Genomic DNA, 25,127 nt, shown 5'->3' on the forward strand with positions numbered 1-25,127 from the left:
GGTGGAGAAGAGAAGCTACTGATATTAGTCCTGTTCAGTAGACGGTGGAGAAGAGAAGCTACTGATATTAGTCCTGTTCAGTAGACGGTGGAGAAGAGAAGCTACTGATATTAGTCCTGTTCAGTAGACGGTGGAGAAGAGAAGCTACTGATATTAGTCCTGTTCAGTAGACGGTGGAGAAGAGAAGCTACTGATATTAGTCCTGTTCAGTAGACGGTGGAGAAGAGAAGCTACTGATATTAGTCCTGTTCAGTAGACGGTGGAGAAGAGAAGCTACTGATATTAGTCCTGTTCAGTAGACGGTGGAGAAGAGAAGCTACTGATATTAGTCCTGTTCAGTAGACGGTGGAGAAGAGAAGCTACTGATATTAGTCCTGTTCAGTAGACGGTGGAGAAGAGAAGCTACTGATATTAGTCCTGTTCAGTAGACGGTGGAGAAGAGAAGCTACTGATATTAGTGGTGTCAGATATGACTAGCTCATCTGGCGTTTTGCATGGTATCTTATTTTCTTTCTCTCAGAACAGTTTGTTTGATTTATTTTTCCCTGACAACAACATTGTAACGTAATAATGATGTCTGCACCAAAAGTGTACATTAGGTTAAAAAAAATGAACAAAATAAAAAACATTCAGGCATGTTCCTCGCCAGAATGCAAAGTGGGTCCGATTGTATGGTCTGTGTGTAGTAGGTTGGGAGGACGTGTGTTAATTCATCACAGATATGCATGGATACCGTTTTAGGTATTCTACGTTCCCCCCCCTTGGGAAATCAAATGTAGAGGAGGGATTGAGCAACATCCACTGTCAATGAGTCATAAATAAGGGAGAAGAGGTTACCAGTGAGAAAAAAAGTATCTATCCATCTTTGAGTTCACAGTATCCTATCATTGACATCCATTATCACCAACAGTGTTTTTCAGTTCAGACGCTCTTGTAATATTGTGTTACAGGTTTAAGTGTATATGCAGCCTGTTGACGGCTGTGTAATACACAAAATACTTTTCTCTTCAACATGCTAACATGTCGGTGCTGTTACTGTACTTGATTGGACTATAAGATCTGGTGTTTACAATCCTACTTTTTTTTCCCCCTCCTACAATTATTATTGTTTGCATAATATTGCAATGAAAAATCTGAAACTGTGCACTACAGCTGTTTTAAAGTTACTTTAGTATTTATTCGTAGCTTTATTTTGGGTTATATAGTGCAGATAGGACTAGAGTAATGAGCACTGTTATGGATAACTACAGATTGTACACCAGACAATGAGATATAACCAAAGATTTCTGGCATCCATTGCTGGACGCTACAGGTTTGCCTATACAAAACAATGCCATAGATTCTTCAACAACTTGAGGCTCCCGAGTGGCGCAGCAGTCTAAGGCACTGTATCTCAGTGCTAGAGGTGTCACTACAGACCCTGGTTTGATTCCAGGCTGTATCACAACCGGCCATGATTGGGATTCTCATAGGGCGGCGCACGATTGGCCCAGCGTCGTTAGGGTTTGGATGGGGTAGGCCGGCATTGTAAATAAGAATTTGTTCTTAACTGACTTGCCTAGTTAAATAAAGGTTAAATACAAATAAAATACTAACCTGGTATTGGCGATACTCTCTTCCTTTTCAAATCTGGAAAACAGTTGCCTTATACAGTAAATGTCATTTATAATACAACTGTTTTCCAGAATCGAGAACGAAGAGAGTATCGCCAATACCAGGTCAGGTGAAGAAGCGATGGCAGCGTTTTGTGTAGGCCAACCTGTAACGTGCAGCAATGGATGACACAAATCTTTGGTGATTTCTCATCTCATTATCTGGTGTACAATCTGCAGCTATGTTATGGACATCTCACACATATTTGCCAACATTCATTTCCAAACATACATAGCTATATGAATCACATTATTTACACTAATGGAAGTGATAACAGCTGGGTAAAGTTGTGTCATATGCTATATATATATATATATATATATATATATGGATGGATGGATGGTGTATGAATAAAATAAGTGTTTGAGTGGGAGGTTGTGTAGTAGCCATGAGAACCTTATCCATACTGCTCCTCATAAACCTGATCCAATGACAAGTGAGTGGGAGGTTGTGTAGTAGCTATGAGAACCTTATCCATACTGCTCCTCATAAACCTGATCCAATGACAAGTGAGTGGGAGGTTGTGTAGTAGCCATGAGAACCTTATCCATACTGCTCCTCATAAACCTGATCCAATGACAAGTGAGTGGGAGGTTGTGTAGTAGCCATGAGAACCTTATCCATACTGCTCCTCATAAACCTGATCCAATGACAAGTGAGCGGATGTGCAGGTTCAGCAGAGGTGGCACCAGTACTCATGCCGGCAATAGAGATACACTGATTCCCTAGAGCAGGGGTATTGAACTCTTAGCCTGCAAGGTCTGGAGACGACTGCTGGATTTCTGTTCTACCTGATAATTAACTGTACACAGCTGGTGTCCCAGCTCTAAAGGAGTCCCTGATTAGAGGAGAACAATGAAAAAATGCAGTGAAACTAACTTGGAGGTCCAGAGTTGAGTTTGAGGGCCCTGGAGGATGATGGCTGAAAGAGACCAGAGGCACAGAGGTGTGTATTCTATATTCCACAAATAAAGCAAGAAGAATTTAGAAAATGGTTTTGCTATTAAGTTGTTTGTTTGTTCTAGTGTTTCTCCCCCTGAATGATGGTGATATGTTTAAATTTTTATTTTACATATATTTTTATTTTTTACCTATAATGCCCTTCATGGTGAAATTTGATAAGTCGCCAGTAGGGGGCGCTACAGTGTGTGATATAAAATCTTCACCTTTCACCTTACGCTCAAATGACGGTAGAGTCGTGTTTCTTAATCCTGGTCCTGGGGACCTAAAGGGACAAACATTTTGTTTTTTTGTCCTAGCACTACACAGTTGATTCAAATTATCAACTCAACATCAAGCTTTGATTATTTGAATCAGGTGTGTAGTGCTTGTGCAAAAAACTAAATGTCTCTCCTTTGTGTCCCCAGAACCAGGATAAAGAAACACTGCGAGTAGACAAAGGCTGACATAATTATTTTTTTTTTCATTTATTACAATTACCAACAGTCTGTTTTCATAAATAATGCAGAATAAATACCTTGCAGTTAAAATCTCAAGTACTGTATGATTAGTTTAAGACCACTGGATGATCTAACCATAATATGACCTGTATTCGGTGATGCTGTCCATCTCTTTCTGTCAGTCTGACTTAATCTTCCTGACATTGTCACTGACCTTTGAAGTGCCACTAAACCTGTTTCACTAACATGATTTGTGGCATTGGCTGCCAGAGCTAGCTAGAGAATGACTGAATGGTATTCACGGCTTTACTCCTATTGCATCACAATAGACCATTAGGCCTCACTGTCACCACGGTTACTGGGGTGGGGTGTCTTATGCAATAGCCCGTTTTAGAAACCCACATACTTTGTATTACACCTAAACAAACAAAGAAAGAGATGGAGAAATAGTATAATTTAAGAATTCATCTAAATTGCAAGTTCAATTTAAGGACATGTAATACCTACAGTATGTGAAAAAAAACAGTCAATGCATCGGCTCACTACGATGGAAGATGTGGTTTCTGTTAGCAGAGATGTCTCTGTGGTATGTGTTTTTCTCGTTAAATGAAAGCAAGCATTGCAAGTACAGTAGTTTTATGATAGACATCCAAGCATTTCTTTAACATACAGTGCCTTGCGAAAGTATTCGGCCCCCTTGAACTTTGCAACCTTTTGCCACATTTCAGGCTTCAAACATAGAGATATAAAACTGTATTTTTTGTGAAGAATCAACAACAAGTGGGACACAATCATGAAGTGGAACGACATTTATTGGATATTTCAAACTTTTTTAACAAATCAAAAACTGAAAAATTGGGCGTGCAAAATTATTCAGCCCCCTTAAGTTAATACTTTGTAGCGCCACCTTTTGCTGCGATTACAGCTGTAATTCGCTTGGGGTATGTCTCTATCAGTTTTGCACATCGAGAGACTGACATTTTTTCCCATTCCTCCTTGCAAAACAGCTCGAGCTCAGTGAGGTTGGATGGAGAGCATTTGTGAACAGCAGTTTTCAGTTCTTTCCACAGATTCTCGATTGGATTCAGGTCTGGACTTTGACTTGGCCATTCTAACACCTGGATATGTTTATTTTTGAACCATTCCATTGTAGATTTCGCTTTATGTTTTGGATCATTGTCTTGTTGGAAGACAAATCTCCATCCCTGTCTCAGGTCTTTTGCAGACTCCATCAGGTTTTCTTCCAGAATGGTCCTGTATTTGGCTCCATCCATCTTCCCATCAATTTTAACCATCTTCCCTGTCCCTGCTGAAGAAAAGCAGGCCCAAACCATGATGCTGCCACCACCATGTTTGACAGTGGGGATGGTGTGTTCAGGTTGATGAGCTGTGTAGCTTTTACGCCAAACATAACGTTTTGCATTGTTGCCAAAAAGTTCAATTTTGGTTTCATCTGACCAGAGCACCTTCTTCCACATGTTTGGTGTGTCTCCCAGGTGGCTTGTGGCAAACTTTAAACAACACCTTTTGATGGATATCTTTAAGAAATGCCTTTCTTCTTGCCACTCTTCCATAAAGGCCAGATTTGTGCAATATACGACTGATTGTTGTCCTATGGACAGAGTCTCCCACCTCAGCTGTAGATCTCTGCAGTTCATCCAGAGTAATCATGGGCCTCTTGGCTGCATCTCTGATCAGTCTTCTCCTTGTATGAGCTGAAAGTTTAGAGGGACGGCCAGGTCTTGGTAGATTTGCAGTGGTCTGATACTCCTTCCATTTCAATATTATCGCTTGCACAGTGCTCCTTGGGATGTTTAAAGCTTGGGAAATATTTTTGTATCCAAATCCGGCTTTAAACTTCTTCACAACAGTATCTCGGACCTGCCTGGTGTGTTTCTTTGTTCTTCATGATGCTCTCTGCGCTTTTAACGGACCTCTGAGACTATCACAGTGCAGGTGCATTTATACGGAGACTTGATTACACACAGGTGGATTGTATTTATCATCATTAGTCATTTAGGTCAACATTGGTTCATTCAGAGATCCTCACTGAACTTCTGGAGAGAGTTTGCTGCACTGAAAGTAAAGGGGCTGAATAATTTTGCACGCCCAATTTTTCAGTTTTTGATTTGTTAAAAAAGTTTGAAATATCCAATAAATGCCGTTCCACTTCATGATTGTGTCCCACTTGTTGTTGATTCTTCACAAAAAAAATACAGTTTTATATCTTTATGTTTGAAGCCTGAAATGTGGCAAAAGGTCGCAAAGTTCAAGGGGGCCGAATACTTTCGCAAGGCACTGTATGTTGGCTACTAAGTTACATCCAAGCAAATAATTAATTAACATAAACATAATGCATACAATGATTATCCTCAGTCATATTGCAACAGGGGGAAGTTTCAGAGTGCATTTTATCTGTGCTTAACTAAGTGCTTCTTTAAAAGTACCCTGGCAGGCAGCCCTGCCACAAAAAAAAATGTTGGCTCTTAGATGGCAATCACCTCACAATTAAGCCCTGGACAAATATACTTGACTCTGTAAAGAATAATCTCAGCTAAAGGCCAACACATACAGTTGAAGTCGGAAGTTTTCATATACCTTAGCCAAAGACATTTGAACTCAGTTTTTCACAATTTCTGATATTTAATTATTGTAAAAAATTCCCTGTTTTAGGTCAGTTAGGATCACCACTTCATTTTAAGAATGTGAAATGTCAGAATAATAGTATGTGATTTATTTCAGCTTTTATTTCTTTCATGACATTCCCACTGGGTCAGAAGTTGACATACACTCAATTAGTATTTGGTAGCATTGCCTTTAAATTGTTTAACTTGGGTCAAATCTTTCAGGTAGCCTTCCACCAGCTTCCCACAACAAGGCCTCCTTGCTTGCATACGCTTTTTCAGTTCTGCCCACATATTTTCTATAGGATTGAGGTCAGGGCTTTGTGATGGCCACTCCAATATCTTGACTTTGTTGTCCTTAAGCAATTTTGCCACAACTTTGGAAGTCTGTTTGGGAGACCCATTTGCTTTAACTTTCTGACTGATGTCTTGTTGCTTCAATATATCCACATATTTTTCCTTTCTCATGAGGCCATCTATTTTGTGAAGTGCACCAGTCCCTCCTGCAGCAAAGCACCCACACAAAATGATGCTGCCCCCGCTGTTCTTATTTTAATGTATTTTTTTACCTTTATTTAACTAGGCAAGTCAGTTAAGAACAAATTCTTATTTTCAATGACGGCCTAGGTTAACTGCCTGTTCAGGGGCAGAACGACAGATTTGTACCTTGTCAGCTCGGGGGTTTGAACTTCCAACCTTCCAGTTACTAGTCCAACGCTCTAACCACTAGGCTACCCTGCCGCCCCGCTTGCAAGCCTCCCCTTTTTTCCTCCAAACATAACGATGGTCATTATGGCCAAACAGTTACATTTTTGTTTCATCAGACCAGAGGACATTTCTCCAAAAAGTACGATCTTTGTCCCCATGTGCAGTTGCAAACCGTAGTCTGACTTTTTTATGGCAGTTTTGGACCAGTGGCTTCTTCCTTGCTGAGTGGTCTTTCAGGTTATGTTGAAATAGGACTCATTTTACTGTGGATATAAATACTTTTGTACCTGTTTCCTCCTGCATCTTCACAGGGTCCTTTGGTGTTGTTCTGGGATTGATTGTTGGCTGGGTGGGGTTGGGTGAATGGGATGGGAGGTTGGGGGTGGTGGCATGTTGGCTGGGTGGGGTTGGGTGAATGGACTGGGAGGTTGGGGGTGGTGGCGTGTTGGCTGGGTGGGGCTGGGTGAATGGACTGGGAGGTTGGGGGTGGTGACGTGTTGGCTGGGTGGGGTTTGGTGAATGGGGTGGGATGTTGGGGGTGGTGGCGTGTTGGCTGGGTGGGGTTTGGTGAATGGGGTGGGATGTTGGGGGTAGTGGCGTGTTGGCTGGATGGAGTTGTGTGAATGGGATGGGAGGTTGGGGGTAGAGGCATGTTGGCTGGGTGGGGTTTGGTGAATGGGATGGGAGGTTGGTGGTGGAGGCACCTTCTTTTTTTAAATGTGTTATTACTTCAACTTTATAATATGATCAAAATGATCAATACATTTTAGTTATGTACAGCAGGTAGCCTAGCGGTTCAGAGGGTTAGTCCAGTAACCGGAAGGTTGTAGGTTTGAATCCCTGAGACGGCAAGGTGGAAAAATATGCCGTTCTGCCCTTGAGCAAGGCAGTTAACACCAACAACAACTGCTCCCAGGGTGCAGCGGACGTCGATTAAGGCAGCTCCCCGCACCTCTCTGATTCAGGTTGGGTTAAATGCAGAAGACGCATTCAGTTTTGCAACTGACTAGGTATCAGTCTGTATTGTATTCATTATGTTCTGTGGGAAATAATGAATTGAAAATATATGAACAGAATATGGATTGAGGTTCATTTAAATATTGTAACATTAACCCCCCCGCCCACCCCCAACCCCCAACAAAAAAATGACAAAACATGTTTAAATATTTGTCACAAAAAAAAGGTACACTTGGATGACTGATAGGCCTACTCATAGTCTGATGAGGTGTCCTCTTTGGAGATGGAGAATTTCCCCTTCTGCACATGTAGAAGAACTGTGTGTACGAATGAAAATGCCTCTGCTAAAGATGATGAGCTTAATAAAAGTGTCCCTAGCTTTTCCTCTTCTGAGATGGTAGGAGATAACTGCATCTCCCTCAGTAAGCAGACAGACCACAAAACCACAGATCACTCAACCTTTCCATTTAGCTGGCATTTCTCTTATCTCAGCCACAGCCACAGCCTAACATGATGACATCTAGCTGAGGGTCTCAGATGATTTTGTTTTGCTCATGAAAAACATAGTTGTTCAAGTTAAACTCATTTATGTTGAAATATGGCACATGATACCTTACATGTAAATAATAATAATAATAATAATAATGTTTTATTGTCACATACACCAAATAGGTGCAGTGAAATGTGTTGTTTTACAGGTTCAGCCGTAGTAGTCCAGCGCCTCTGGAGAAAATGATGGTTACGTTTCTGGCTCAAAGGCACATTAAACAGTTTTTACACTTTTGTCGGCTCGGGTATTCAAACGCAGCAAATGTCAGTTACTGGCCCAATTCTCTAACAGTCAGGCTTCCTGCCGCTCTATTGGTTACAAGAAGTGTGTGTTTACCGTAATTTAGGCTAATATTAGTTGCATTTGGTGTTCATGTCGGGTTTTCACGTCTTTTTATTTCTTAAGACATATGAAACTTGATAATAACCTCTACTCTTGTAGTTATTTTTACAGTTGTAAGCACTAATGCATGTTCCTTTACTGTAAATACATCAACCCTACTAAACTACATCTTACTATCATGAAATACTGATTCATATGACCACAAGAAAACTATGGTTTATCTAAGTGTGGATGACTACTTTTTGTCAATATGCAAGGCCTCTTCATTTACAATGGACACCTACAGTAAAATGTAACTTTATTTGACAATTAAAAATTATTCTGTAAAATATAATATAGCTGTATCAAAGTGTGTAATTTCTTGAACTCACAATACAGTAATGTAATAAATAGTGGGATTATTGGAGCTGCATTGTATGGCGTTTTCTAGGTGTGGTGACAAAGATGACCTGTATTTATAGTTTAAGGAAATGCAACCCTTCCTTATAAACCAAGGTAGTTTTCTCTGCCTCATTTTTTCTGTTCTGTTGTGACTATGTGGTTCTTCCTACTGCTCTGGTATGCATCATCCCCACACCTGTCCTCCACTGAAGGCAAGTAGAAACTTTGATTAATAATGGAAGTCAATAGGATAGAAAATGTACTTTATTTAAGGGATATGTAGCCTTCTTGGAGTGCGTTATAGATAATATAACTGAAACAATTTCCCTCCATGCATTTACAGTTCCGGACAAATATATTGGTACCCTTGCACCTTTCTTAAACAATTTCCTATTTCCTCTAAATTCAGTTGAAATTGAAAAAAACGTTTGGTCTCCACACATTGTTGCTGAATGTTCAACATTGCAGAACAATTTTAGTTTTTTTTAAACTAATTTTTTTATTTTTTATTAATTGAGAAAAATAATACTTGGTTGTATGGCCATGATAACTACTGACAAACACTACTTGTAGCCATCAATGAACTTGCTGCACCGATCTGCTGGAACTTTGGCCCACTCTTCAGCTGCAAACTGCTCCAATTCTGCAATATTTGAGGGGTGCATTCCACCAACTGCTCTTTTCAGAACAGGGATTCAGATCTGGACTCAATGTTGGCCAGTCTAGAACAGCGTTTATTTTTTAAACCATTCTTGGGTGCTTTATGATGTGTGCTTGGGGTCATTGTCCTGCTGGAAGACCCACAACCTTTGACGGAGACCCAGTTTTTGGACACTGTGTTAAACATTGGACTCCAAAACACCTTGATAATCTGCTGATTTCATGATGCCTTGCCCCCGGTACCAGAAGAAGCAAAGCAACCACACAGCATTATCAAACCTCCTCCATGTTTGATTGTAGGGAGGGTGTTATTTTCTTGGAATGCTCCATTAAGTTGGTTTACATAGAAATACCCCAATTCTGAAAGAGACACAAGAAACCCCAACTGACTTCACAATAACAAGCCTTCATTTTATGTGGACAGATGAAACAAAATCAGAGCTCTTTGGCAATACAAATCAGCTCTATGTTTACTGACGACCAAATGAAGAATTCGAAGAAAAGAACACCCTCCCGACAAGCAAACATGGAGGAGGTTCGATGAGGCTGTGGGGCTGCTTTGCTGCCTCTGGTACCGGGGACCTTAAATGTGTGCAAGACCTCATGAAATCTACAGACTATCAAGGTGTTTTGAAATCAAATGTTCATCACAGTGTCCAAAAACTGGGTCTCCGTACAAGGCTGTGGGTCTTCCAGCAGGACAATGACACCAAACACACATCAAAACGCACCCAGGAAGGGTTCAAGAAGAAACGGTTCAAGAAGAAACGCTGGACTGTTCTGGAGTGGCCAATGTGTTAAGTTCAGGGCCTCGTTTCCCAGAGCATTCGTAGAGTTAATAAGATCATCGTTAGAATCTTCTTATGATGTATTTTTTAGTAGCCGAGGTGTTTCCCAAAGCCTTCGGTAGTAACATTTTTCTTAAAAACCTTTACACATCTACTAGTGCTCCAGACCATTCGTAGAGGTGGCCAGGGGGCATCGTTAGATGCTTTTTTTGCCCTTCTGCATCACTTTATTTACAGAAGACCTCCGCTAAACATAGAATCCAGATGTTTATGCTGTCTGTGTGACTGTGACTGCCGATCATTTCAGAACAAAGTTGACTACAATTACAAAGTTGACTACAATTACAAAGTTGACAAAGTATTTGCAATTGTTACAAATAAGTGAAGAATAAAATGATGCTTCAAATGAAAAATCGAGATGACGGCATGAAAAGATACGTAGGCTATATGAGCCTATATAGGCTAGTTCAATCATATTGAAATACATGTAATGTTCAATCAATTGAGTTATATTTTGCGACTAGGCTACTGTCTGAAATGTTTCACCTCAATGTGTTTCATGATGTGCGACAACATGTGTTTCATGATGTGCCTAGTCTGTGATTTAGTGCATTATTATTGGTTAAACATAATAAGACTCCTCAATAGCCTATTTGCAGCCTTAGGTGGTAATATCTCTCTAGGGTCATTTTCACCGCTTTTCAACCTCATTTTCAATATCTCCAGCACACCACTAGGTTCTACATACAGTGAGTGTACAAAATATTAGGAACACCTTCCTAATTTTGAGTTGCACCCCTTTTTGCCCTCAGAACAGCCGCAATTCGTCGGGGCATGGGGCGCTACAAGGTGTCAAAAGCGTTCCACAGGGATGCTGGCCCACGTTGACTCCATTGCTTTCCACAGTTGTATCAAGTTGGCTGGATGTTGTGTGGGTGGTGGGACATTCTTGACACACACAGAGGGAAAAACCCAGCAGCGTTGCTGTTCTTGACACAATGTCAACTTATTTTAGAAAAATTAATTTAATTATTTAAGAAAAGTGCAAGGGTGACAATATATTTAGCCATAGCTGAATTATTTCTATAAGATGTTAACACTGGAAGTAAATTGTCCAACAATACATACAATATCCCTTCATAGGCCTACAATGTATTTGTTAATTATAGATCATACAGATGTGTCTGCATTAGGCCTTGTTCTAAATGAGTAAATCAATTATTTTGTATGATTTTTAAATGTATGTTATTAATAATTATACAATTATTGTCCTGGATTTTGGTTTAAAAGCTTATTTTTTTGTTGTTGTCTAATCTTAACCTGTTCTGGATGCTTTTAACAAGCAATCAAACAAGCAATTTTGTCTTTTGAAGAATAATAATACCAAATACCTACTGCAGAGCCAAACAGAGTATATTCCTCTATCATATCAGATTATGAACATTGTACCATATTTCTACCACATTCAGAAATTGGGGCTAACATTTTTTGGTTAAATAGCTAGTAAATTAAGATTTCCCATTTACAGTAACCTAATAGCAGACCTGGGTTCAAATATCTAAATTACTTTAAAATACATTTCAAAGTAAGTATTCAGATATTTATTCTAAGAGACAAGTAGTTGAATATTGGAATTAACTTTGGAAATAGACTTGGAAAACATTGGCATACAAAGACACTGACTCAAATACATTCTTAACCATTTAACCTCGGTTTTTGAAAATAGTATTTGAAAGAAGTATTTGAAAACACTTTCAAATATTATTGCAAAATATCTTCAAATACTTCCAATAGAAGTAGTTGATTTGGGCCTCATTATTAAAACATACTCAAATACACAGAAAATGAGTATTTAAATAAAAGATCATCTACACATGTATTGAAACCATAGGTCTGGTTGTTAGTATAATATCTATTTTACTGTGCAGTGGAAGACAGGTTGATCCTGCAGGGTGGGGATGGTCCATGTGAGGGCTATGTTGAAGTCTTCCATGATGGGAAATGGGGTATTGTTGGTGACCAGAAATGGCAGCTGAATAATGAGAAGGTCATCTGCAAGAGCATCGGCTGTGGGACATCCATAAGCTCTAAAGACATTCTGCTGAAGAAGGTTAGGTCTACCACATGGATGAACGAGGTGGAATGCAATGGAAACGAGGAGTATCTATGGGACTGCATGTTTCCAGGGTGGAACAGAAGTTCTAATACCAAGGATACAGTCAAAAAAATCACATGTTCGGGTAAGTGTTCGTTTAAGTTATTTACATATTCTGTTGTGTATTGGTAACTCTATCAGGTTGGATATTTTACTACATTGACAGACATTCTTTCTTCCCATTTCCTCCACCTATTTTCTTGTTCTTCGGCTGGTTGGTAATTTACTTATGTTAATTGTTGGCTAATACTGACACCTCAATATTTTCTGTGTCACAAGGCCGATGCCTATATGGTATACCAAATACAGATATTAAAAAAGTTGTGCTACTAACTTTGATATTTAGCAAAATGACTTTTTACATCATCTGATTGTCAACTCGAATATTGAAAATATAGATTTTATTTTGTGTTGTATTTGCATTATTTAATTCCATAAGTTAAACACAAAATTATGCATTTGAATTACATTTTGAGCCTCACAAGTCATTTTTTTATCACCAGATAAGATTCAGCTTGAGCTTGAGAATTTGCCTGGGTTTAGATGTGCTGGAACTCTCAGGTACAAAAAAATGTTAATGGGGAAGGTCAAAGAAACGGGCTACTTTTGTAATCCGAAATGGGGTAAGAACTACGTCTTGTTAACTTCATTTCTGATGGTAGCAATACATACTATACTTTTTAGTTTTAGTTTTACCATTCGCATGGGTGAAATATTCATTCATCGTTTTTAGGCTGATTTGATTTTGTGTTATTATAAATTACTTTAAAATTTGGGACCCATGACAATTTTTTGTTAATATACAATCTAATTATACTTTATATCATTTGATAACAATTAACTTTCATTAGAACTTACTTTATGTGCTTAATTAGGTTGTGCAAGCAATCACTATCCACATTTTGTTTTAGGTAGTGAATAGCAAAACTACAAATGTGTCAATTATCCAGGATGTTTCATTTATAAAAATGTATTTCAAGAAGTATGGCTAGACTGTGTGAGCAGTGAAAACAATAGGCAAAATTGTATTTTATTTTTGGGGAGTTAGGTGCATTTGCATAATTGCAGAAAATGTGTTTTAAATTGTCAAAACCAATTCCGGGGAGATACCCAGGACCCTCATCTACTGTTCATCTTCCCCAATATCTACAGCACAATTTCACCCTTGGGTCGTAACACATGTCTGTTCTTTACCTCTGGTTCAGATAAAAAGCAGGCTGATGTTGTGTGTGAACATCTCAAATGTGGCCAATCTAAAGGTCTCCCATCAGCCGAAATGTTTTCACAAATTGAGAATCATGTGGTCCTCAAACCTACACATTGCAGCAACACAGAGCATCAGAAACATATCTGGCAATGTATAACCAATCCTAAAGTGGTATGTACAGAACCTGTCTCCGTGATTTGCTCAGGCAAGTATTTCATATTCACCTCACCACATTCACTGCTAACAGTCATTGATCTTACAACCACTATCTTCTAATCTCAATTGTTTCATATAATTCTTACACTGTATGTGTGATGCATCAAGGTTCTTTAGTGTCTAACTGTTTGCAGATTTCACCATTCACTTTTGGGGTTACATTCATAAGTTTTTGCAGTTCTATGCCCACTGAGTAGTTAAAGTTAGTGGAGGTCTTAGTGGAACAACCTGGTCTCACAGCATTTCGTATTATTCTGTACGTAAAATCCGTGACACTCCGTTTAGTCTGATATTTTACGTTTCGTACGGTATGTTCGTATGATATGTTACGAATTACAATTTGTATTATATGGTACGCATTTTTCAAACGCATGATATGTTACGAATTGTAGCCAGGTGGCTAACGTCCAGTCGAAGCTCACATCAACTACAAGACCATGGTGCTTGCCTACAAAGCAGCAAGGGGAACTGCCCCCTACCTTTAGGCTATGCTCCAATCTTACACCCCAACCCTAGCACTTCGTTTTGCCACCTCTGGTGTCCTGAACCAACACTTGCACTTGATTCCCCTCCACCCCCCTAATTTCTAGCTTTGACTCTGATAACTACTTTATTGAGGAAAAGTGTACTTACTGTTGTTGGCAATTTATTCTTCAATAACACAAACTCCAAAACAAATGAGGGGCAGAAAAATAGGTTTATTTGAGAAGGACAAATCAAGATGTTATGCTGGGAGGTAGATGTTCAGTCTCCCCTGTCCTCAGATTTTCTCCACCCAACAAAGGAACAGGATGCCATTTATAACCCTCCACCCTAGTCTGGGGTTGACCAATGAGATGTCCTTGCAGGACAATTGGCCAATGGCCAAATACCAAGTATCCTGCCCCAGACTCAATGTACAGACTCAATGTACAGAATGTAGCACACGTGGCTCTCAGGACTGACAGCACACAGATTCTAAACAGATGTTGAACTGAAAACCAACTCCTATTGATCGTTAATCCCAGTCCTCTCGTCCGCCGCATTGCGCAATTATCTTCAAAATATTATTATACTGTGACAGTGATATGTGGTTGTCCCACCTAGATATCTGAAGATGAATGCACTAACTGATTGTAAGTCACTCTGGATAAGAGCATCTGCTATGAGTCAAATGTCAATATATCAAAGTTCTGATATCTGCCTGTGCACTATGATCACCTTCTGATAAGACAAATTTAACAACATATACTGTCTATGTCAACTAATTTTATAAAAGTGGAACGTTTACTGTTACCTTTGTAAGTGTAATTACAACAAAAAAAATGTATGATTTATGTCCAACAGATCATCACAACTTTCGTTTACAAGGTGGAAGCAATGTCTGTTCTGGACAGTTGGAAGTGGAAGAGGATGACGGTGTTTGGAAACCTGTATGCCAAAGCCAATACAAGCTGAACAAATCAAGTGATGATCTGTGCTCACACATGCGGTGTGGCAAAAGTCACCGTCAGGAAAACATGGTCTGTGACAGTTCCAAAAACATCTCCCTGGATTGTACAGGTAAAGCTCTCTAAAGGGGTCAAATGTTCATTCTTTGAGACAGCGCTACAGTGTTCTGGAGGCAAAAATCACAAATGTTCTAGAGTTTGGAATCCCGAGCAAAGCTTTAAAAAGGCCATCTTAAAAAGGGAAAAAGCTATCAGAATAAAACTTATTTAGTGTATGTATTTCATTTATTTGATGTCCAAATGCTGCATGTTTCTGTTTGTTGTGCATGGGGGGGAAAAGAAAGTAATATCTTTCTAGAAGTTTTTGAGAATTATTGTTCGATGTGTTTCAGACAAAGTCAACATATCCCTGTTGAAAGATGACCAAAGCCAGAATGTCAATCATTGTTTTGGGTCAGTACACTTCAACCACTCTGGCACCCTGGAGGCTGTGTGTTCTACTAACTGGGATGAGAAGGATGGACGAGTCGTGTGCCGAGAGTTGGGTTGTGGAGAGGTTGTGTTAGTTGGCTCTGGGAGTAAACTCCAGAAAGATGGAAAGCATGACCTAGTAGATTGCAAAGACTCTGAGGCTTCACTGTGGCACTGTCTGGCCATGCACTATAAGAACCCAACCTCATGCAGGAAAGCCAGTGTCATCTGCTCAGGTACTATGCATTACACAACACAGAAAACGTGAGAGCAGTAGGATTGTTTTCAGCATTGTTTATAGAATTACAACAACATGAAAAATATGTGGAAAACTATTACCACTATTTTGTTAATTTCAAATGCTATATCTAAAGAAGTAGAATTTTGGTTTCTGATCTTCAAAAGGCAATTGCACATCTGAGCTATCTTAGTAGCAGGTGCATGGTAACAGCCGAATAAGATGAGGAAAGAAGAAGGACGCACACTGCTCTTGCTAGTATCACTGCTCTTTATTCAGCTTAACGTATCGGCCTCAAGGCCCTCTAGGAGCAGTGATACTAGCAAGAGCAGTGTGCCGCCTTTATCTTCTTTTCGCATTTTGTAATGTGCTAAATTGTAGGTTTATTAATACTTGGAATAATATCAACCGTTTTTCATACTCTTTTCCCCTGACATTGTTCTCCAGGTAGTGTGAAAGTGCGTTTGTCAGATGGCCCTGGGAGGTGTGCTGGAAGAGTAGAGATTCAGCATGAAGGGGTGTGGAAGAGCGTCCGTGAAAGCAACTGGAAGGAGGAAAACTCCAAAGTGATTTGCAATCAAATGATTTGTGGTGATGCTTTGGCTAATACTGATTCCTTCATTCAAGGAACAAGTCAAGTATTGAACAATGAGGTGATCTGTACTAGTAACTCTAAATCTATCTCTAACTGTATCAAGTCAACCAAGAAACAGCCACAACAACAGGATACAAACAAGATGTTAATCTGCCAAGGTATCTGTTTTTTTCCTTTTTGTGCATATTAAACTTTACAGTTTATTATGGCAAGTTTGTTTTAATCATAAGTACACTTTTACCCAAATATAACTATTTTCTGCTTTGATGCTGCAGTTGAATATGGTTTGTTTAGGATTACATGTGTTTTACTGATTGGTGGAACTTTTCCCCTGCCTCTCTTCTGATTGTTTAGAGCATGCGGTGGTGTTTCTGACGGGGGACTGCTCTGGCAAGGTGGGCATAGAGCAAGCTGGGAAGACTTACTGGCTGTCTGGGTCTAACGCCACTTTTGATCGTCAAACTGCCATGGTGGTGTGTCAACAGATGGACTGTGGGGATGCTACCTCATTTACCTTTGAATCCACTAGTGGAACCACTGATTTGTGGAAATACTCTTACAGCTGCCTGGAAAGGAAAAAATCCCTTTTTGACTGCGAGCGGAGTGAGCATCTGTCAAACCACAGTATAGTCTCTGTCGTCTGCTCAGGTACACAGCATTCTATTGACAAAAACATTTGACATCCCATTCCATCCCATTCCATCCCATTCCATTCCATTCCATTCCATCCCATCCCATTCCATCCCATTCCATCCCATTCCATCCCATCCCATCCCATCCCATCCCATCCCATCCCATTCCATCCCATTCCATCCCATCCCATCCCATTCCATCCCATTCCATTCCATCCCATCCCATTCCATCCCATCCCATCCCATTCCATTCCATTCCATTCCATCCCATTCCATTCCATCCCATCCCATTCCATCCCATTCCTCTCTCTCTCTCTCTCTCTCTTTATTTATAATGGTTGATTCTTTTATTTTTCGAAGGAGAATAACTGCATATGATGATAAAAGGTGATGGTAATAATTTGATAATAATACTAATAGTAGGTCTTCATGGTGTTCCTCCTTATCTCGGGCTTTGCCCTGAAAGGTAGTAAAACAGTACGCCTGAAAGTTGACACTAAAGACAAGGGAGAATGCTGGGGAAAGGTGGAGGTGTGCCTCGACGGAGCGTGTGGAGGTGTTTGTGAGGATGCCTGGACGGATAAGAAGTCCGACATGTTGTGTAAAGACTTGGATTGTGGATCAGCCATCTATCCTCTGTCCTTCCTGAGAAAATCACAATCAGCTTTAGACAAAATCACCATCAGCAGTGTGCACAGAACCCAGCAGACAACTAACATCAGTCAGTGCAACATGGTCAAAAACGTTGACCAGTCTTACTGTAAGGACAAGCCAGCCTATGTTGTTTGCTCAGGTAATATCATGTAACAGTCCCTGTTTTCCATTAAATCCATATTTTTGTCATTTTATTCTCACAGTATTTTGCTAATGCAAGATTGTTTTTAAAAATGTGATGTCATTATTCCAATGCAGGAAGTGTCAAGGCCAGGCTAATGGAGCATACAGAGAGATGCTCGGGTAACGTACAGGTGTTCTACCAAGGAAATTGGAGCCCTGTCTGTAAGACTGCCCTAAACAACAAAGATGTCCAAAACACTATCTGCCGAGAGCAGGGTTGTGGACATGGTGTCAAACCTCTCTCATTCTTTGGCCCTTCATCTGCAAACAGTGGAGCTGTTGTGTCAGGCCTCACCTGTAGTGCAAACAGCAATTCTTCGGCAGAGTGCACAGTTACAGTTACTAAGACCAACAACCAACAATGTGCCCTCGGTGGTCTCCAATGCTCTGGTATTTTGTTTGTTTCTATGTTTTCAACACCGGAGTCAAAATAAGAGAATATATTGTAGAAAGTTTACAATAATAGCTATACTTTTTTTTACTATTCACAATCTCCATATGAAAGTAATTATGTACACAATAACTAGTTTGTCTTTTGTAAAAAGTATAGTTTGGGGCCCTTGCATTCTTAAAACTGTATTTGCCTGAGGGTTTCCTCACTTATCTTTGCGGTTTAGTCATTTAGCAGATACACTTATGCAGAGCAATTTGGATCAAGTATCTTGCTCAAGGGCAAATCCACAGATTTTTCAACTAGTCAGCTCTAGGATTTGAACCAGCAACCTTTCGGTTACTGGTCCAATGCTCTTAACTGCTAGGCTACCTGCTGCACATGCTTTGCTGTGTTTAACTTGGCCCAACCTTCACTGTGCCTTGTGTTATTTCACAGAATGGAGGAGAATGATGTTGAAGCTAGGGAGCGGGACTTGTGAAGGGTACGTGTTTGTGTACAGTGAAGCAGAGAGTCGGGCTGTCAGCAGCGATGGTTGGACTGAGACAGAGAGCAAGGTTTTGTGCAAAGACTTGGGCTGTGGAGCCTACATAAAACATACTGCTAAGGAAAAGGCAGATGATCATGATCTCTTGTGGGGGAAGAAGTACAGCTGTAAAGGGGAGACAAACAGCATCTGGGACTGTGAACTAAACGACAGGCCCTCTCTAAACCAGTCGATCTACTTACAGTGCAAAGGTAAGATACTGATCAAATAATTGTACAAGACAAATAATTCTAAATACTCTCACTGATAATGGTGTGATTTTTGCCTCTGCATATCTTTATTCCAAAATGACAACATTAGTCACTGTAGAAACATATACACAATGAGCCTTAGGCCCCACGTGACATCCTATGTCTATGAACACAGGGGCGATGTCCCAAATATCTCCCCTTCATTCCAAAGTGTGCACTTGTTCACTCCCCTTCACTGATTTGAAAGGAAAATAATGAAACTTCCAACATGAAGTAGGGAGATATTATTGGGACGTACCTAATATATTCCTGAATGTACTGTATATTTAAGCAATAAGGCCCGAAGGGGGTGCGGTATATGGCCAATATACCACAGCTAAGGGCTGTTCTTAGGCACGACGCATCGAGGAGTGCCTGTACAAAACCCTTAGCCGTGGTATACTGGCCATATAACACAAACTCCTGAGGGGCCTTATTGCTATTATAAACTGGTTACCAACTTAATTAGAGCAGCAAAAATACATATTTTGTCATAGTATGGTCTGATATACCACGGCTGTCAGCCAATCAGCATTCAGTTACTGCTGAAGGACTGAGGCGCCTATATGTTCTTACACCTATGTTTCCCCATAGATGGTCTCACAGCAAGCCTGGGAGAAACAGGTAACTGCTCTGGGAAGGTGATGTTAAATAACTTGCCAGTGTGTTATGATAACTGGAGTGAGAGTCACTCAAAAATAGTGTGTCAAGAGCAGCAGTGTAGCAACAGCATCTCATTCGAAGAAATCGACAAAGGAAGTCGAAGTGATGCACATTTCGTCAGCTGCATTGGCTCGGAGTCCTATCTCGGACAGTGCAAAACAACAAGAGGAAGGTGTGGTAGAGGATTGGTTTCTGTGTCCTGTGCAGGTAAGAGTTCAATATTAACTTTGAAGACGTGTAGATGACAAGCGATAACTAATGGTGTCAGGAGGTTAGCAGTGCAGTAAATTGTGTAGCTTTATCATGTATTTTTCAGGTGGTGTGAAATTCAATTCAACTCAGAAATGTGGAGGGAACATTAAGGTATTTTATCGAGGCACCTGGGAGTCGGTATGTCTACCGAATATGTTCTCACAAGAAGGTCGATTACTTTGCAAAGAGCTAGGATGTGGCATTCCTCAACGTCTCCGACCGGATCAGATTGAACAGTCAGAAGAGGGAAAAGAAGGAAAAATAATACCAGAGACATCTCTCAAATGTTCCAATGAGAATCGCAATTTACAGCACTGCGTCATCAAGAAGAATGAATGTAAAACACCTGGTGTAATCTACTGTGAAGGTACTGCAATGACCACACCACCATTAGTTGTTCAAAGTGCTAATTTCCAATGTTTCAGGTTGTAAGTAGCTATAGCGCGATGTAGGAGGTAACCTTGTTTTCAGATATATTGCTGACTGTGGGGCTCTATCTAGCTATAGAATGGCAAAATATTTCTCTCATTTTTCAGAATTGCTTTTGCCATCTTAGTAAAACTCAAAACACTCTTTCTCTAAAATCTTCGATGGACAAAATGTGTACAGTCTATGTCTTAAATTATAATATTTCTCCCCAATCACGTAATATGATTTCAGGTTATCCAATCAAAGTGCCCATTCCCCCGATCCCCATCAACTGGTATGTTGGTCTTTCCCTCGGACTGTTGTCTCTGGTCATGGTCGTTGCCCTCTGTCTCTTCATGCGAAGACGATTTGTAACCAGGTTCAAGTGTAAGTGCAATTTCAACGGCTGATAATAATACTGTAGCGATTTACCAACTAAAGCCACTTACAGTAAAATAGCCAAATTGAAGGACACCTTTGTAATAATTTGTGTATCTGTGTAGTTCTGTCACAATTAGGAAATTATCCCAAAGTGGTATAGATCCTAACCATAGATATAAGACTCATCGTTGTATCTTTGCCATTATAGCGTCTGTGGCGGCATGGGCAGCGCCATTGAGGCTATCTCAATTTTAAAGTATTCAATTGTCTTCTTCTTCATTGGCTGATTGCTCCCAATTTATAGGAATCCCCACCCAGTTGACTACTTTAAAATGGTGGAAGCCCTCAACGGCAATGTCCATGCTAAAATAGGTTATATTCTTGATGAGTCCTCTATCTATCTCTATGTCCTAAACACATTTCAAATGCATTTGTACAATTGAGGCACCACTAGAGGGCATTCAGTGAGCACTTTGACAACATGGTCTAAACTAGAAACAACAACACATTGAATCAAATGTTATGGAATATGTGAAAACAACAGCTTGAATGCATTTAAATATATGTTCTTAATATGTATGCTTTGGAGAGACTGAAAATGTTTTAATTAGTGTAATATTCTGGATCCAGCGAGATTCTCAACCAGAAAAGTGTCTGCTTTTGAGAGTGGAGACTATGAGGACGTGGAAACCAACGGAAGTGAACTATTTGGACCAATGGAAATGAGAGATTTGAAAAGCAACGGTGAGTCCATATATATATATATATATATATATATATAATATCAACAAAACATTATATAGTATATAAATTCCGTGCTTAGTGTAGCAGAGAGAGAACCTTGTCGATTGACAGATATACAGAGCCTTCGGAAAGTATTCAGACTTCTTGACTTCTTCACATTTTGTTACGTTACAGCCTTATTCTAAAAAAATCCTCAAATCCTCATCTACACACAATAACACATAATGACAAAGCGAAAACAGGTTTTTAGAAATGTTTGCAAAATGTAAAACTTAAAAAACAGAAATACCTTTATTTACATAAGTATTCAGACACTTTGCTATGAGACACAAAATTGAGCTCAGGTGCATCCTGTTTCCACTGATCATCCTTGAGGTGTTTCTACAACCTGTGGTAAATCCAATTGATTGGACATGATTTGGAAAGACACACCCGTATGTATATATAAGGGCCACAGTTGACAGTGCATGTCAGAGCAAAAACCAAACCATGAGGTCGATGGAATTGTCTGTAGAGCTCTGAGACAGGATTGTGTTGAGGCACAGATCTGGGGAAGGGTACCAAAACATTTCTGCAGCATTGAAGGTCCCCAAGAACACTGTGGCCTTCATTATTCTTAAATGGAATACGTTTAGAACCACCAAGACTCTTCCTAGAGCTGGCCGCCCGGCCAAACTGAGCAATCGGGGAGAAGGGCCTTGGTCAGGGAATTGAACAAGAACCTGATGGTGACTCTGACAGAGCTCTATAGTTTATCTGTGGAGATGAGAGAACCTTCCAGAAGGACAACCATCTCTGCAGCACTCCACCAATCAGGCCTCTTTGGTAGAGTGGCCAGAGTGAAGCCACTCCTCAATAAAAGTCACATGACAGCCCGCTTGGAGTTTGCCAAAAGGCACCTAAAGACTCTCAGACCATGAGAAACAACATTATCTCGTCTGCCAAAGAAACCTGGCACCAAAGTACAGAGAGATCCTTGATGAAAACCTGCTACAGAGCACTCAGGACCTCAGACTGGGGCGAAGGTTCACCTTCCAACAGGACAACGACCCTAAGCACACATCCAAGACAACGTAGGAGTGGATTCGGGACAAGTCTCTGAAGGTCCTTGAGTAGCCAGCCAGAGCCTGGACTTTAACCCGATTGAACATCTCTGTAGAGACCTGAATATAGCTGTGCAGCGACTCTCCCCATCCACCCTGAAATAACTTGAGAGGATCTGCAGAGAAGAATGGGAGAAACTCCCCAAATACAGGTGTGCCAAGCTTGTAGCGTCATACCCAAGAAGACTCAATGACTCAATCACTGCCAAAGGTACTTCAACAAAGTACTGAGTAAAGGGTCTGAATACTTATGTCAATGTGATATTTCAGTTTTTTATTTGTAATACATTTGCAAAAAAAATTAAAACCTGTTTTTGCCTTGTCATTGTGGGGTATTGTGTGTAGATTGATGAGGAAAAAACAATTAAATTATTTTAAAAATAAGGCTGTAATCTAACAAAAATGTGGAAAAAGTCAAGGGGTCTGAATACTTTCCGAATGCACTGTATATGACAGAAGGGATAACTACTGTAATGATAAGGGGTGGAGAATGGATCACTGTAGCTGTCCAAGTCAAATGAAGTGCTGCGTTGCTGTACCATCACATCCCTCTCTGTATCTCCGTTCCTACAGAATCAGAGAGTGGCGGAGACAAAGAGAATGGCCGGCGAAGTACTGCGTCTTCCCTGTCTTATGATGACATTGCTGAGGAGGAGAATGTCCCAGCTCAACCAGCATCCAGTGGAGAAGATGGAACCAGTAGCCCAGGCCCAGGTGCTGGACCTTCTGCTACCCACGGTAATATAAAGGTCCAGCTCAGTTACATACATGCATACATGAATGTGTTGTGTCTTTGGTCCTGTGTGGCTCCGTCGGTAGAGAATGGTGCTTACAACACTGAGGGTCTTGGGATTGTTTCCCACTGAGGTCACACATATGAAAAATTTATGCATGCATGACTACAAGTCGCTTTGGATACAAAGTGGCTGCTAAATAGCTTAAATTATACTATTCTTTATGTGTTGCTCTGTACCACATTTTTTTACAGAACATGCAACCTACGAGGTGGAGGAAGATCAACAGGAGAGCTACGATGATGTGGTGTCAATGATCACGCCAGCTGAGACCAGAGAGGAGATTGCAGAGGTCCACGAGAGACCCAAGCCCAAATGCCTGGCGATCCGTGATGACGAGGATTACCTGGAGCCTGATGGTCAGAAGTGAGCAACGTGGAGGCTTGACGTGATCTGTTGTCTAACAGAACCATGAGAGGTGATTATGGTGTTTTGATGATATGGTTTATATTGACACTGCATCATTGAATGAGATATATATATATATATATAATTGTTTCTACTTTATGTATTCATTTTAATCATGTCATGTAAAATTATTACTGTTTGGTTGATTGAATTTGACAAAATAGAAAAAACACACATTACCACATCAAATGTCATCTGGAGGGTATTAAATAACCCAGTGTGTCTCTCATTTGGATTGTCTCATTTGTCTACAGGATCCCAAAGTTGGAGGGTTAAAGCTGCCTGCGTTAAAAAAAAAACTCACATTCCTTCATATAATATTGGTATTTCTTTTTTATATTTAAAGATACAATTATTCAAATTTCTTGAGTTTTTTTTTTGTCTAACATTTGATATTGCTTCAAAAAAAAAATCTGTTTTGATTAGTTTGTTGTGCCATGGCCTGTAAAACAGAACTGATTGACACGGAATCAATAGTGTCTGTCTCACCACAACACATGCATTCATGAAACAGGATCTTGAAATGTTTCCTTCCATGAAGACCTGCCAAATTAACTGCTTTTAGTGAATGCATCAAAGCTCATAGCCAACAGCTGTTTTTCAATCTTTTTTATTGTACTTTTTAAAAATTACTACTTTTACCATTTATAAATGTAACATTTTAAACATTTTGTATTTGTAATTGTAGTAGCATTGTGCAAAAAAAAATATGTTTGTATTCTGATCTTCAACTTAATTTTTATGATCTTACATCAATAATAATATTTTTCTTCCTTTGGAAGTTGTTTAATGTTAAGGATTATAATGTATGATTGTAGTAGCTAAGAGCTTGTCTGTCTTTTGTTTAAAACATGTCTGTTTAGTGTTTGTTTTATCTATGAAATCATGTTTTGGATTTGGTGACTGGAATTTAAGAATAGCATCAATAGGTGGAAAAAAATGAATATCCAGTGTAAAGTTCAAATCAGTCGACTTAAACTTTAAAAATGAAGACATTTGAGATGATGATGATGAGATAAAATATATAATTAAGAATACTGGCCCTGATTATGTGATTAAAGTGTCTGATTGTTTTTATTATGTAATTCACTTTTGATGAAAATGCACTGCTATAATAACATATACTGTGATGTCAGTATTGTTTTGTAATGAGATCCAATTATTGGCTTTATTGATCCTGTCGTGTTTATACAACATTTCACATGAAATTATTCAATTGATGGTAATTATATAGTATATGGTTTTTCCTACATATTTTCAAGGTTTACAATGCTCCAAAAACTATTACAGTTTAGAGAAGTGAAAACAGTGAAGGGACATGCACATACTGTAGGTAAGAGTTGACAATACTGTGAAAAAGGA

The 25,127-nt window shown here is 39.7% G+C and overlaps 1 protein-coding gene across 1 annotated transcript; it reads left to right on the forward strand.

Moving 5' to 3' along the window:
- Positions 1–8,769: 8,769 nt before the first annotated feature.
- On the forward strand, positions 8,770–24,901 carry LOC139367371 (scavenger receptor cysteine-rich type 1 protein M130). The gene is made up of 18 exons (XM_071105568.1): positions 8,770–8,827; positions 11,992–12,303; positions 12,722–12,841; positions 13,424–13,630; positions 14,968–15,183; positions 15,464–15,778; positions 16,228–16,533; positions 16,730–17,023; positions 17,474–17,800; positions 17,920–18,234; positions 18,674–18,973; positions 19,607–19,882; positions 19,992–20,294; positions 20,588–20,722; positions 21,347–21,460; positions 23,137–23,301; positions 23,552–23,775; positions 24,020–24,901. The coding sequence occupies exons 1-17, from the start codon at positions 8,770–8,772 to the stop codon at positions 23,725–23,727; spliced, it is 3,939 nt and encodes a 1,312-aa protein (XP_070961669.1). The 3' UTR covers positions 23,728–23,775; positions 24,020–24,901.
- The last annotated feature ends 226 nt before the right edge of the window (positions 24,902–25,127 follow it).

The sequence above is a fragment of the Oncorhynchus clarkii genome, chromosome 16 (assembly GCF_045791955.1).
Source record: "Oncorhynchus clarkii lewisi isolate Uvic-CL-2024 chromosome 16, UVic_Ocla_1.0, whole genome shotgun sequence".
Classification (NCBI taxonomy): domain Eukaryota; kingdom Metazoa; phylum Chordata; class Actinopteri; order Salmoniformes; family Salmonidae; genus Oncorhynchus; species Oncorhynchus clarkii.